This window comes from Archocentrus centrarchus, chromosome 22, assembly GCF_007364275.1.
Source record: "Archocentrus centrarchus isolate MPI-CPG fArcCen1 chromosome 22, fArcCen1, whole genome shotgun sequence".
Classification (NCBI taxonomy): Eukaryota; Metazoa; Chordata; class Actinopteri; order Cichliformes; family Cichlidae; genus Archocentrus; species Archocentrus centrarchus.
In genome coordinates this window covers 19,085,319-19,099,773 of record NC_044367.1, presented here as the reverse complement: position 1 = coordinate 19,099,773, position 14,455 = coordinate 19,085,319, and the positions used below count along the sequence as shown (strand labels likewise).

At 40.8% G+C, this 14,455-nt stretch overlaps 2 protein-coding genes across 4 annotated transcripts in view; both read left to right on the top strand.

Moving 5' to 3' along the window:
* Positions 1 to 1,832, top strand: part of stard9 (StAR-related lipid transfer (START) domain containing 9) — a 40,381-nt gene extending 38,549 nt beyond the window's left edge. For both annotated transcript variants that reach the window (XM_030718162.1, XM_030718163.1), the window contains one exon: positions 36 to 1,832. In XM_030718162.1, the coding sequence (XP_030574022.1) occupies positions 36 to 137 (102 nt within the window). In that variant the 3' untranslated portion in view covers positions 138 to 1,832. The remainder of the gene's footprint in view (positions 1 to 35) is intronic.
* A 626-nt stretch (positions 1,833 to 2,458) lies between these two features.
* sptb (spectrin, beta, erythrocytic) overlaps positions 2,459 to 14,455 on the top strand; it is a 42,125-nt gene continuing 30,128 nt past the window's right edge. The window contains exons 1-2 of one of the 2 annotated variants that reach the window (XM_030718133.1): positions 2,459 to 2,756; positions 6,615 to 6,885. In XM_030718133.1, coding sequence (XP_030573993.1) covers positions 6,738 to 6,885 — 148 coding nt within the window. In that variant the 5' untranslated portion in view covers positions 2,459 to 2,756; positions 6,615 to 6,737. Of the gene's footprint in view, positions 2,757 to 6,614; positions 6,886 to 9,202; positions 9,765 to 14,455 lie in introns of those variants that run through there. The other variant, XM_030718134.1, reaches the window with a different exon arrangement.

The window sequence follows — 14,455 nt, the reverse complement described above, 5'->3', positions numbered from 1 at the left end:
TTGTCATCTCTATTTCCTCTTGTGTTTATTTTCAGCTGGACCTAGGAACTCCGTCTTTTCCTCACCGTCTCCTGAACACTGTTGCCAGACGACAGGCAGCCGTCATCGCTGATCTTGACGTTTTCCTTTCTTCATGAAACCCACAAGACACACGGAAGACGCATTAGCAGCAAGCACTTAGACCGTCTCCATCACGGAGTTGGTCTGTCTTTTGAATTTGCACCTGAAATGTTATTTACTTGATTATTTTTTTGTTATTTTAAGGGCACTGTTTTTTTTTATATCCAGACAGAAAATTAAAGCAGCTTTTTTTGTTGTTGTTGTTGTTTTGTTTTTAAATGAAGGTATTTTTGTAAAATATTGGTGTTTTTTATATTTGTAGATGCACATGAATACTTTCAAAACTGTTTTACCAAAGATTAGATGTTGTGAATGACTTGGCATTACAACTGTTGCCTTTTCCTTTTAGGTGCTTTTAGGTTGAGACCACTTAAGTTTCCTCTCCAAATCCTATATTACCCTGATAAGTAGCAGACATTTACCTCCTCTGTTATATTTTCTCCTGGGTTTACTTTATCTGTTACACGTTGACTTATGGATACAAACAGTTCTGTTGATGTTTTAAATCCACCAATGCACACTTTCTAGTGCTTCCTTGTACACGCACAATACAAAAAAATACCCCCAAAATAATTTAGTGATAGAAAAAACAAACTGTTTTTAGTTTTTTTCCTGCTGCATTTGCGTGCCTGCAGCATTTCCTCACACACTCAGTGAGATTAATTCAGCAGAATGCGAATTTGAAATGTTTCATAGCAATTCTTTGGCAAAAATGGAAAAAGAAGATATGTAAGCTTTATATTATACAGTAGCACCATGTAGGCAAACGTGGAGGAATGGTAAGGAGTTGTTTTGTAGCTGCAAATGTTAATTAACTCTCTTAAAAAGTTCTGTAGCCAAACAAGGAAGAGGAAAGTTGGAAACCTTTTGGATATAACAACTTTCAAGGGCAAGAGGGCACATCAGTTTTGAACCAGAACATGCTGGTCCGTGCCCTCATGTCAAGCATGCAACCTGCTGATTTAAATATAGAAAGTTTTAACCAAGTGTTAAGCTCTCATAAGTTTTGGTACCCTGAATCTGCATGAGAAGAGTTTTTTTTAAGGGTTTTTGTTCCCGCTCGTTTCTGAAGCTTGTTATTTATTTTGTTCCTCCTGCCTTCAGTTTGAAATGCTGTTGAATGTGTTTTATAGTTGTTTTTTGTCCGCAGTGCTGTCTTTTCAGCTCCTTGCACAAACCTTTTTATATGTTTAGTAAAACTCAATAGGATTGTGAAGTGGTTCTTGTTGTTTTAATGTGTACAGTGTTTAAACTAAGCTGAGATGAGGCAGCACTGCTCTCAGTCAAAGCCGGGTCTCGTGTATCTGGATATGAAGCCATATTATTTGGAGTCATCTCAAGTTTGGCTCTGCAGCCGCAGCGCTGCGTTCAACTGAACATAGTCCCTGAGGCACCAAAGAAAAAGAGACAAGTGAAGGAATGCAGTAACAGCTGTATGGAAGGTTGTTCCTGCCACTGAAAAAAAGCAAATAAAATAAAACAAAATTTTGAGTTGGGTATCTCAAAATGTCAACTTAGTGACTCAATCTTCTGAGTAAATCAAAGTTTTTAGATACCTAACTTGAAGTTTTTGACTTATGGATGGCAAAAATGGCAAAAAACAAACTTCCATACATCTTATTGTACTAATGCCTTTTATGCATATTTTTCATTGTGTTAAAAAAAATCTATTTATCTTTTTCTAATTTTGTTATATGTGTATTTTATTATAAGCACCACACGTCTTGTTGCTAATAAGCTGTAATTTGGCAATTTTTATTAGAAAAAAATAATAAAAAAAAAAAAAAAACAAGTGAAATTTTGTTGTCCACGTTTTATTTAAACACCCAAACTGTTAAACGTGCATCAAAACCTTGCAGAACATGAAGTATCTTTAGTGCTGATATCAAAAACTTTTTGGAAACTATTGTACTGAATTATTATTAAAAACTGTCATATTTCTCTAAGTGCTTCGGGATTAGAAACAGTTTTTATTCTCTTGTGGGCGTCAGTTCAGTTTGGATTTCCAACATATTATTGTAAGGGTCTGTATTTTAATATCATTAGATTGCGCTACTTCTTTAATTATTTCCAGATTAATAAGATAATGTCAGTCCCAATTATCTTTATTCTTTTTATTTATATCACTGCGTTATCAGACCAACACTCAGATGTCTACACGCTCGCTCTCCATGTCCAGGCCGATCCTCCAGGCCGTGGAGGTGACATTTCTGAAAGGGTCTCGGTAGATGGGTGGCTGTCGTGTGCGCGATTAGAACCCGTTCGGGGCGGGGTGGAGTGCATTGAGCTGGGGCGGGAGGCGTCGCACAGGACATCAGAAGTGTCTCTGCCATTTAGAGTCACCAGCTCTTGTCAGGAATGTCCGTCCCCTGCGCGCACAGATCATGTACTGGATGCGCCAACTTTATTTTTAACTCGCCAGGGTGGGTCACACGCTGGCTTTCGGGAATGACCGTGGAGCGCGCGGCGCCTTCAGCCCCTTTCCCTAGTCCCCCGTGTAGGACCGTGTCCACCTCGAGCTGTGGACACCTCCGTGCGCTTTGACCAGGACCCCAGCTAAGTCAATGGGATTATAACTGGCTGACTGACAGGAAGAAGACTCAAACACTTTAAGACAGAACAGCAGCCAGAAACAAGTAAGTTTGAAACGAAGGAAGAGTTATTGATGCAGTTTTTAACTAAAATTACTGATCTTTGAGCAAATGATCACTGACCGGTGTTCATCTCTTTAGACTACTCTTGTTTGCCGTTGTTTGTTGGTTAGTTACAAGTTTCCTCCAAACCACCTGTTGGTCCGGACTGCCATGTTCAATAATAACGTAGGAGTTCTAGTCTTTTTAATAATTATTTTTTAAGTTACCCGTTAAAAGGGTAAACCTTGATTTAATAAAGCTGTACCCAAATAACCACAAATTATTTATTTGTTTTCTTTTACTTTAAGAAAGCCGCGGAGATGCGCGTCTACAAAATTGCGCAGAAATACGCGATTGCGCACAAACCCGTTCCCCTTCCACAAGTTGTTGCGGTCGTAGAGGAAGTATTCAGATCCCTTGCTAATCTAAAAGTAGCCTACTCTACTTCCAGTATACGTCCTTCACTTAAAAGATCAGAATACTACTGGAAACGTGTACTTAAACGTTGCCGAAGTAAAAGTGCTCAGAAGAAGTCTCCTGTGGAGCATCCTGCCATATTTACACTAATGTAGTTCATACTTTAATGTTGCTGGTGTCAAATTAGCTTCACTTCTATTCTGTTAGGAGAGCTGACTCAAAGACGCATAATGCCTCATTCGCCTGTCATTGTTTTTTATAGAAAACGTTTTGAAATCTAGTGTGAGTTGAAGTAGTCCAAATAACCCAAGAAAAGCGCCATAAATATGTATTTGGTTACATTCCACCTCTTGTGTTTGCCAAAGCTAGAGAACCTTCCACTGTTGCATGTGATCTAGTTTTCTCTTTGTTAAAGCACCTTGCAAAGCCTTTGATTGAAAGCAGTATGCTGGCCTTTCAAAGGCAAAGATATGGCACATTCCATGCTCAAATAAAGTTCAGCTTTATTCCCCTTAAAAGGACAAGTGAGCATGTGTGGTTCTGTCTGGCCAAGCAGGGACTTCAGTGTAAACACACTCCAGGAATAGTTTATTATCGATTCATCTTAACCTCTTGCAGGATCACACTCACTGTTATGCAGCTGAAGTCATAACAATATTGACCACAAGAAAGGAGCTTCTTCTCATAGCTTATGTTTTATGGATTGTGCTTGATATCCTTTTTACACTTGGTTTTCAGGAGTTATTTTTATAAAAAATAGTGAATAATTGTTCTCCCTCAATATTGATCTCTGGCCACTTTGTGTTTATGTCTCAGATTTACTCTCAGCTGGACCACAAGCCTACCTCTCCTCAGTCCAGTTGCTGCTCCTGCTACAGTTTCACAAACACACTGTAGGTCACACATCTTGACCACACCCATCTCTTATTTCATTCTCTCCATCTACCTCTGTGTTGCTTGGAAATAATGCATGGCTGGCTAATGTCGTGCTCAGAGTGCAGAGCAAGTGCAGAACACAGTTTACTTACAGCTGGAAGAATGGTCTGCAGAGTTGTAATTCAACTTAGGTGCTGATCTTTCCATTGGACAAATTGCACAAAGGGGGGAATAAATGAAGTCCAGTAACAGGAAGGTTACCATCTAATCACTTCAGCCAACCATATTATATTATTGCTATTTAGGGTTTTCCCCAAGTGCCCCTGTGGCAATTATGTACAGAGATGTATCCACAGAAATCCAAACTCACATTGCGGATACTTACACGCTCCCAGGTCACACAACATGTAGGGATCTGTAAGAATTCCAGCTGACATTCTTATCATCCCTCTTGACATTTTACTGCTTTGGAGAGATTATCCTCTTACTCACCAACTCACAACATGCAGCAAAAAAGATGTATGTACAACAGGAACATGTTCTGGGGTCCGTATCTACAATGGGTTATAGGAATGGATCCAAGAGGAGACAAAAATTATGTCATCAAATATTAATAGAGGCAAATAACAGCTTCAGAATTTATCTATATCAATTTCATGTCATATTTAGACTTTGTAATGTAGTGATAGCAGTGATAATATAACTTTAAACAGAATTACATCATGTGGATGTCAGTGACATTTTTTGAACTTCAATATGCAAAAAACAGTCCAAATAATGTATTTGTTGGCTAATCAATTATTTTAGGTTATCAATTATTATTTATTAGAAAAAGAAATGAGAAAACGATTAAAAACAGTCAGTTAAAAAGAGGACACCTTGCTATTGAGGCACACTTGCTGTGGCAGGCAGTGAACTCGTGACCTTTCTGTCACTGGACTGTCTATAATAAGGAACTGACTGCAGCATCACCGTGTATAAACATGCTGCGATTTGTGTTCAGCAGCTAAATGGAGCAGTCAGTCAATCCCCAAACATGATTAGATTCTCATAGCTTTGTGACAGTTTGTGAATATGAATTTGTATGGCGTGTAAAGAGGGTTTATGCAGTATGAGTGCGTCGTGCAGTCATCCTGGCCGGGCTGTGCATGAGGTGATAAGGGGATCCCCAGTGGTGGGTGGAGCGTTCACGTGCTGATAACAGGCCTCTGCTGAGGACTGATACTGTGCAGCAGGAGGAGGGACACCTGTAGGATGCCATCGCTGTGCATCACTGAGGGCCTCTTCTCTGAATGGACTGAACAAACAGCCCCAGTAGTTTGAATTTGTGTGCATTTAATCAAATACGGTTCTTACAGTAGGGACAACTTAAGGTCATTTTTATGTTTTTAATTCATCTGCTACCTTTCAATGTAATTTGATCACTATAGCCTGTAACTATGCAGCTGCATAATGATGATTATTATAGGAAATATTAAGCAAGGTGACAGGTTAAACTACCCCGAGTATCAAAAGTATTACACTTACAGTAAAATAATGCATCACTGATAATAATCATACTCATAGAGACGTGCAAAAAAAAAGTACAACCCATGTAGATTATTAGCCTGGTCTGTAATCGAGTATTAATGCCATGAAAAGAAACATGCATGCACTCTTAATCTGTGCTGTAACGTGGGACTTTGCCATGTTCTTCACCCCCCTGTGCTTCATGTAATGCAGTATAAACTTAAGTTAGACTCCCCGCCTCACTTCAACTCACATGATTACTCTCACCAACAAAAAGACGCAAACACGAACACGTCCGTACTTTAAACTACGTGAGCGGCATCATTCAAAAGAAGGCGGTTTCGTCACGTTTCTGCAGTACAGAGGGGTTCCCCTCCCCCTGTGTGGCATGATAAGAGAGCTATGCTGCACCCAGATAGAGCTATCTGAGTGGTTGCCCTTCAACCCGCCATTCCACATGAAGAATACATAGACACACTGCGCTGTGACAGTTGACCAAAGTCACACTTACAAAATGGAGACAAGGTGGGGGGGTGGACAGAAGCTCATGTGGGGAGCTTGAAAGCTGCCATACATTTGATTTCTGTGTAAAAATATCCTTGAACTGCAGTTGATGAAATTTGCCCAAATTGGCCCAAATTCAATTCTCGTGTCAGTTATAGATGCAGCCTCTTATAGATTGAAATTTAAAACCCAAATAAAACCAAACTGTAGAGAGAAAGTGAGTCATCATTGGTTGTTATGCACAGTATTTTTTTTAGATCATTTTTACATTGTCCCTAATGCCAAAATAAAGTAATTTAATGCAAAGATATGAAATGTACTGTAATGTGGGACAAGTAAAAGCACAAAATTCTTACAATTCGTTGAATGTGATGCTCAAATAGAAAAATAAATGCTGACTCAGTTAATCATTTAATCTACTAATCATTGTGGCCTAATTCTCCAGCCTTTTTGGAACAGAGATCATTTTTCTTAGAATCCTTGAAAAGTTTTGGTCTTGTGTCATAATCCTAATCAATCATATTGTTACATCCGTGTATTTGCCCTCTGTTTCAGGTTGCCTTCAGTATTCAAGGTTCATCCTGCCGCTTTTTCCATCTGCTCATCTCCCGCTTCACCCAGAGCACCTGAGGACGCTGCCTGCCGTCCCCCCGCCCGCTTGCCACCCTGGCTACCGCCATGACTTCCACCACAGATTTTGACAATGTGGAGATCACGCAGCAGTACAGCCACATCAACACCCGCTTTGACCTCTCTGATGAGGAACTAGACAATGACAACAGCTCTGCCAGGCTGTTTGAGCGCTCACGCATCAAGGCCCTCGCAGGTGAGTGCCTGCATAGTAAACAGGCTGTGTCCTCTGTGACAGATTTTTGAGATGACAGTCTTTTTAAAAGTGTGAGAAGGTCAGACGGGATGAGCTACTGTATAAAGGGTGAGCGTCTGTTTAACTTTAGTCGGGCTGAATAAAACTGTAACCTTCACTCAGATTTTGTCAGAAAAATTACAAAAATCCCACTACGGGTCATCTTTGATTTTACTCCATAGTTCTTGCTAGCGCTCTCCAGGGCTTGTTGTGCATGGTTGATTCTCACTGCGTTTACACACGCCCAGCAGCTGAGCCCCGACACCGCTCCACACCCTCTGCAAGTTACTGGGATCGCTTGCACATTCCCTGAATGTCCAGTGTCTGACCGATCTGGACAGCTGCCCCGTCTCTCTCCCTCCCATAACACAGATCTTTGGGATTTCTGGCTAAGCTGGTAAGCTGTGACCCACCTGTGGTTCGGCTGCACAGGGTTTTTAAATAGCCATGTTTCTGTGGTAGCAGGAAACACAAAAGGGGAGTGCTGGAGGGTTACACTATGTTGAGGGCAGTAATATTGTTATTGCAAGATATGTTAGCCACAAGGTGATAAAACAAATCCATCTCTGTAGAGTACAGACTTCTTGTAGGACTTAGGATATTTCAAAATATTTTAATACTAATGATGTTGACACCAACATATAGTCTTAAAAGAACTTTGAACAAAAGGATTTTTTTTAAATATAAAAGTTTGTCAAATTCACAAGTAGCCATATAAGAATTTCACACATTATCACTGCATAAAGTTTATATAACAAAGCTATTAGTGAACAGTGGCTGATTAACACACCCAGCAGGCACAGAGCAACATTTGTGTCATCTTTGGATCCACCTGACTAATGCAAGTCTAATATTTACGGCTTTTACACACTCTTTTTTGTTTTTATGGATCAGATTTTGCCTAAACATGCACTGGCTGTTACATTCTGTGTGAAGCTGTTGTGGTGGGTATAGAATTTAAATCCAGTGTGGAAAAACTGGATTCACTAACCAACAACAAAAACTACTTCTTCTTTTTTTAAAATGGAGAATTATGTTGCAGACCGACTCGTTTCACTTGGCTGACTTTTGATCTAACTTTACCCTGATCACATTTAGTCATATTGACATTCAGTCATATTCTTCTCTCAGTGCTGCAGCTCATTAGTCTAACCCAAATTCCTCTTTTACAAACAATTTTGTAATCATTTGCTCCAAACAGTCAATATCTCAGTATAAATGCACCTGACAAAAATGGGCAAAGCAGATAAACATCAGTTTCTTTCATCGATAAATGTCATCTTTTTTTTGCTGATAGGTTGATGGCAGTCCAACCATAACATCAGCCAGTACATCGATACATCCCTACTCTCATATCCGAGCAATAACACCAGCTTTCAGTACTTGATACTCTGGACACACATTTGTTGTTTCCCAAAAAAGCTCCTGAGGTTTGATACCAGCTCATACTTCTGGGTTTCCAGTATGGTTTGTCTCCTGTCCAGGATGTTTTTTATCAAGAAGCACTACTTTTCTTGCTGTCTCTTTCTGTCTCTTTAAGTGATGAAGGCTTCTGTGTGTGGGTGCTGGTGATGTTGTGTTAGAGTGCTGTGCTGTAATGCAATAAGTGTTTCCTGTCAGAGAGAGAGTGAGAGAGAGACAGAGAGAGAGAGAAAGAATGAAGGAGGGAGGAAAGTGATAAGAGAAGCAAGAGATGAGAGAGGCTGTGAATGACACCCACTGCTGATTTACAGCTTGTGAACTCAGAAATATGCTCCAAGCATGCCATCAAAGAACATACAGGCTGTATTGGATATTCAGTCATTTACACTGCGTCTTACATTAGCCTAGAAAAGATATGTTTCTTTAAGATACATTTGAGTTTCATGATGGTCTATTGGCTTAAGAAATCACTACCATTTCCAGTTGTACAGTTAACATTCAGTGATGTCATGACGGGAACTTGTGGGAACACGTGGATGTACTGAAACATACTGTATGCACGGATGGAGCTGGAGAAACCACTCAGATCTGAACTGAAGGCTGCCTGAGCTCTTGTGCCGCCTGAGAGTGGAGGCAGAGCATCATCACGGCAGTAGTGAGGAGAGAGTGAAAAAGAAGAAGGAGGAAGAAGAGGGAGGGAGGGAAGGAGGGAGGGAGGGAGCAGGAGTGAATGCGAGAGGGATCTGGAAAGGAGGACAGAGAGCCAAGAGACAGAGAAGAAGAGAGACGTGGAGTGCCAAGCTCCTCTGCCGGCTCCAGAGGCGGTGTGTGTTGCTGTTGTTGTTTGGGGGTCAAGATGAGCAGCCCATGCCTGCTGCGCACTGCCCCTATAAGCCAACCCCGGCTCAGAGAGGTCAAGATCAGCCTGAAGGCCAGCAGCAGGGAGACTGCAACCATTCGGAACAGCGGTGGAGGGAACAAAGAGGCTTCCAGCCGGCCCTACATGCCACCTGAGAAGGAAGCACCTGTGCGGGTCAGCGTGAGTAGCAGCCGGAGCAGGAGCACCCCGGCGATACACAGGGCCCAGAAACCTGAAAGCAGGAAGACATCAGGGGGAAGCACCTACAAGCAGCAGGAGCCGGAGCACCACCCGGAGAAGAATGGCACCATCCTGCATGTCCCGCTCACCGTGGCGCCCACGGGGCTGGCCCCATTCTCCTCATCCTCTTCCTCTTCCTCGTCCTGCACCCCCAGACGTCAGCGGCCCTCTCGCCCCCACGTTCCCCCCGCCCCCCTCATCTCTTCCTCCTCCTCTTCCTCCTCAGCCAAGAGTATGAAGCGAGCACGTTGGCTGAGTTACAGCACCTCCAACATCTGTTTCAACTCGATCCTGGATGGTCGCTTCAGGCAGCTGCAAGGTACAGGGACCTGGTGGCAGAGCTGTGTGTGTGTGTGTCTGTGTGTGTGTATGTGTGTGTGTGTGTGTGTCCAGTCCCTCCTGCCTCACAAACACTTTTCCAATTATGCCCCTCCCTTCCCCAACTTGGGTTTGCTGTTAGACCAGGGTGAGATAGCAGGGGGGGTTTGAGCTGTGAGTTGAGTAACTGTGAGTTTGTCATCCTGTTGTGAAAACTGGAAAAAGGCAGCAGCAGCAAAAAAAAAAAAAAAAGTGCAAACTTCCATAGCGTTTGCCCTTTTATTAAATGTATTTGGTTGTAATTTATTTATTTTCAGGAAGCTGTGGCTCTGCCCCAATTGTTCACTGACTTGACTGAATAATTCATAGGCAAACTCCTAAAAAGGTTGAGATATTTTTCCCTCCAAAGCCATTCATGGCTAGCTCGTGTTACGCATTCTTATGTGCCTTGGTTTTTATTTATAAACAACAAACATATTCATCATTTTGCCACCTATTCTCCATAAGGCCCTTACTCCTTGTAAACTGTTCCAAAGAACAAAGCCTCAGAGTTTTGTTCCTAACCTCCTGTCTCCCTGAATGACTTGCGTCGGCGGTGTTAAAAAATAATCAATTTCTCTGATGGTTTTACCTTCTCCCTGCCTGTGTTATTAAGGTTTTAAAAGAGAGGTCTGCCGTCACAGTGGATTTTTGTTAGCTTGCACTATGCTATCCAACTCCCCGATGACAGGAGTGCATTAGTGAGGGGAAGAAAATGGAGGAGACGATGCAGGAACAGAGAGGGGAAATGCTTTTTTTTCCCCCTGCCTCTGCTAGATTTCAAGTATTGACTGATTCTGCAGACTGCAGAGGCAATTGATACGTGAAGCAGCAAAGTTTTGAAGCCTCCCCAAATCAGGGATGTGTCTTCAGATGTATATTGATTCACCAAATGCATTTCATGACATTTTACTTACTTCCTATTTACCTACTATTACAGAGATCTGGTCAAGAATGCAGCTGGGCAGAATAAGATTTGTGTTTTCCACTTATTGATTTCAACCATCCGCTCATTTTTCTTTTGTTGTTGAGTATTTCTCCTACAGAGGTTACAGGAAACAGTCCTGGAGTTGTTTGATTGACCATTAACCTTTTATTTTCCTCCACTTGTGCCTGTGCACCTCCCCTTTCAAGTGTACTAATTATAAATAGAATCTCACCACTGGATTGATCCTCAGATTATTGTTAATGTCTTCTTTAAGCTTTTGCCAGGCTTTACAGTTCACTTGCTTCTTTTGCATCGACTCCAAATGCTTTTGGGTCAGAATGCATCAAGGAACCTTGGGAGCATCAAATATGCATTAATCTGATGTTCAGCAGTTGCCAAGTACATGTAATAAAGACTCAGACAATTTGCTTGCGCTACCCAGTGAGTCATTTTTGAGTCATTTAGAGGCCTAAAGGACATCTAAATAGTGTTCAGATATGTAATGTAAAATTTGGTTTTGAACAGCTATATATGTATTTAAAATAAGATATAACTTTGCAATGACACCAATAGGAGTGAGGCAAATGGAAACAGTATGCTTGATCCCATGATTGTTGATGCAGAACCTAACCTACTGACCTTTATTTGACTGGACTAAAAGTTTGCTATAGCTAGCTGGACAGATCCTATCCACGACCAGTTCTCATCTATTCCAAGTCCAAATTTTAGAGCTGTTTTTGGTGGTACAAATATGTGATAATATGTGAACTATAAGTGAGATTTATCAAGGCCAGCAGAAGGTGGTGGTCAGCTTTGTTAACAAGGCACAATATCATAGCTGCGGGACAGGTAGCACTAGCAGTGCCATGACTCAGGCATGTAAGGGGGGTGCTCTGAGACCACTGGGCCACATTCAGTAAGAGCTGACTGTGGGAAAAGACGGATCAAGCTTTATACAGGGAAACTCCATCAGCATAAATAAGTCATCGGGCTTTCACTGGAGTCAAAGAGTGGATATGAAATTACGAAGTAAAAGCATGTGAAACAGAGGAGTGTTTAGTAAGGCTTGCACTGATAGCAGGCGGGAAGCTGGATAAAGGACAAAACACAGGCGTGGCAAGATGCTGCTGCAGTCCAGTCAGTGAGTGAGGAAAAACAACTTTAAAGCAAAGTAAAAGAATTTGGACATACTGCACGACTGCTGCACTTACATTTAATATTTAATAGCATGGCAACAGCAGCACCACGAACAGTCGAACAGTAAAGTAACGCTCAGCCCGTCTCACAAATTATTATTACAGCCAGTTTCTATTTATGAGCTGTATCTAAATGTGTGCGATTCACTTTCCGCTAACAGTAACACTTTCACATATGTTTGATCGATCGGTTTACAAACTGGGGTGTGTTTGTGTTACACACTAGCATTACAGATTTTTGAGCTGGACTACACAAATGATGTTCAAATGAAAAATTAATAAAAAGTTGAATTAATGGCTAATAAATCAGGTTCCTGCTCAGTTGAATTAAAAATCTTGGATTTTGCTGATCCAGACTTCTTTTTCCCGGTGAGTTCACGACCTTGGCTGATGTTTAAAAAAAAAAAAAAAAATCATAATTCTTGTTTGTGCTGGCATGGCTCAGAGAAACATTTCACTGGCTTTACCACAAATATACAACATATCCCATATTAGTAAGCAATCAGAGCATAACTCCGGAGGATATGTGTGCTAATTCCCACCCCTGTCAGTGATTGTGTTTAAGCTGCCTTATTTCGATGTCTTAATTTTAAAACTAGTGAGCCAAGAAAACCTCTGGACTTTTTCTCTCTCTTTATCTCTTTATCTTTATCTCTCTCTTTATCTTGTGTTTAGAGTATGAAAGGAAAAAAAACTGAACCCTTGAGGGTGTCCGGAGGGTCTGTTATGTAACATTATGGTTTGGATCACTGCAAATCAATGCAGTGATGTTTCTCTGCTAATGTGAGTGGTCTCTTCCAGAATGATGGTGCATCCCTCCATAGAGCGCAAGGGACCTCGACATGAGTCACTTGTATCAACTATATATTATTTTATTATTTCTTTATGATTTTAGAATGTGCAAATGTGGTAAATATTTCAACAAAGCTTTTTCTTCTTCTTCTTTTTTTTTTTAAATGAACAGATTATTGAAATACAGCAGGTTTAATCAAGGTCTAACACTTACATATTAATCAAAAATCACACTGACACCCTCCTAAATATTAAATGTCACTTTCATTCTTATGTTGCATTTGCTAGGAAACCAAAAAGTTCTTTAAGCTGCAGTTAGCCACCTGGTAAAAGGGCCCTAAGTAAGCATGTACTCGTATCCAATAAACTGGATGTTAACAGTCTCATAGGCAGCTAACTGCCATTTAGGCTTTCTATTATTAAGTACTCTCTTAACATCAGGAAAACCCTGCCTTACATTTACAAATTTGCTCTGCTCTCTATCAACAATTCATGGTGTTAAGTTCAGTACTCTTCAAATAATATTTGAAGGTCATAATTCAGCAAGCTTATTGGCCTCACATTCTCACACTGAAGCGCCTCGAAAATCATTAGTGATGGTGCTAATTTAATTACATTTCTTTTATGCAGATAAATTGGGCAGCCATCTGGCCTTAGTTACCTTCTTGAGTTCATACACTGAGCTGCACTTTAAATGTCTTCCTTAGTAATTTCTGACCCCAGGTATCATCTGAAATGGATGGATGTTAACCACTCAACAATTCATTCAGTTCTTGTGGATCTGTGAAATGTCCAGTAATGATCCGTAATAGATGTCTTATTACTTTTAATTGATGTGATTTTTAAAAATTTTTTTTGTTCTGTGCAATTTGCCGTGCAAACATTTACATCCAGCAATGCTTTGTAATATGAGTACAATGACCAACAAAAGAATTTCCTCTCAATAAGCTATGAATTTTTATTACATTGTAAATTGCCTTGGAGACCACTAAAGATAAAATCTAATATATAACTCCATACTAGAATATTAAAATCACAGATATGACCAGATCTTTGTCAGTAATCACATTGATATTATAATTTTCTGCAGATCTAAAAAAAAAAAAACCCCGAAAAAGCATAAATGAATTTGTGGGATTAAACAGAACTTAGTTTTCCAAAGAGGGCTGAGGGATTTTTTTTTTTTTTTTACAGAGCGCTGTTGTCACATGGAGCTTGTTGAACTGCTCATCTGGAGACAGCTCAGTGGGGTGCATGCAGACAACAGCTTCCCTCCCTCACGCTCTCCCTTCCTCTTTTTCCTCCCCCGTTGTCCTCCCGCGCTTCCTAAATGGCCGGGAGCATCCATGTGCGTTCCGTCCCCTCTCAAGGTCTCCCGATGTGAAATGATACGGCAAAACTCTGTGCACGTTGCACAGATGTACTGTAATCGCCTTCTCCTCTCTAAAATCCTCTGGAGGCAGCACTCCAAATAGTTCTGAAAGGATTTGTCAGTTTTTATTTTTATTCAGGTTTTTTTTTCTTTCTTTTTTGTCTCTGCCGCTGACAGATAATGATGTGACCATTTTCACTAAATCAACGCTGACACCACTAATGGAGCTTTGCATGTTTTAATTGTCATTACTTTTTCATGCTGGTTATCCATGTGGATGTAGCGGAGCAGTGTGTGCTGTTGTTCTGCTGAAGGGAGCAGAATGAAGCATGATTTATTTACAGTACCCTGCCGCACCTTGTGTT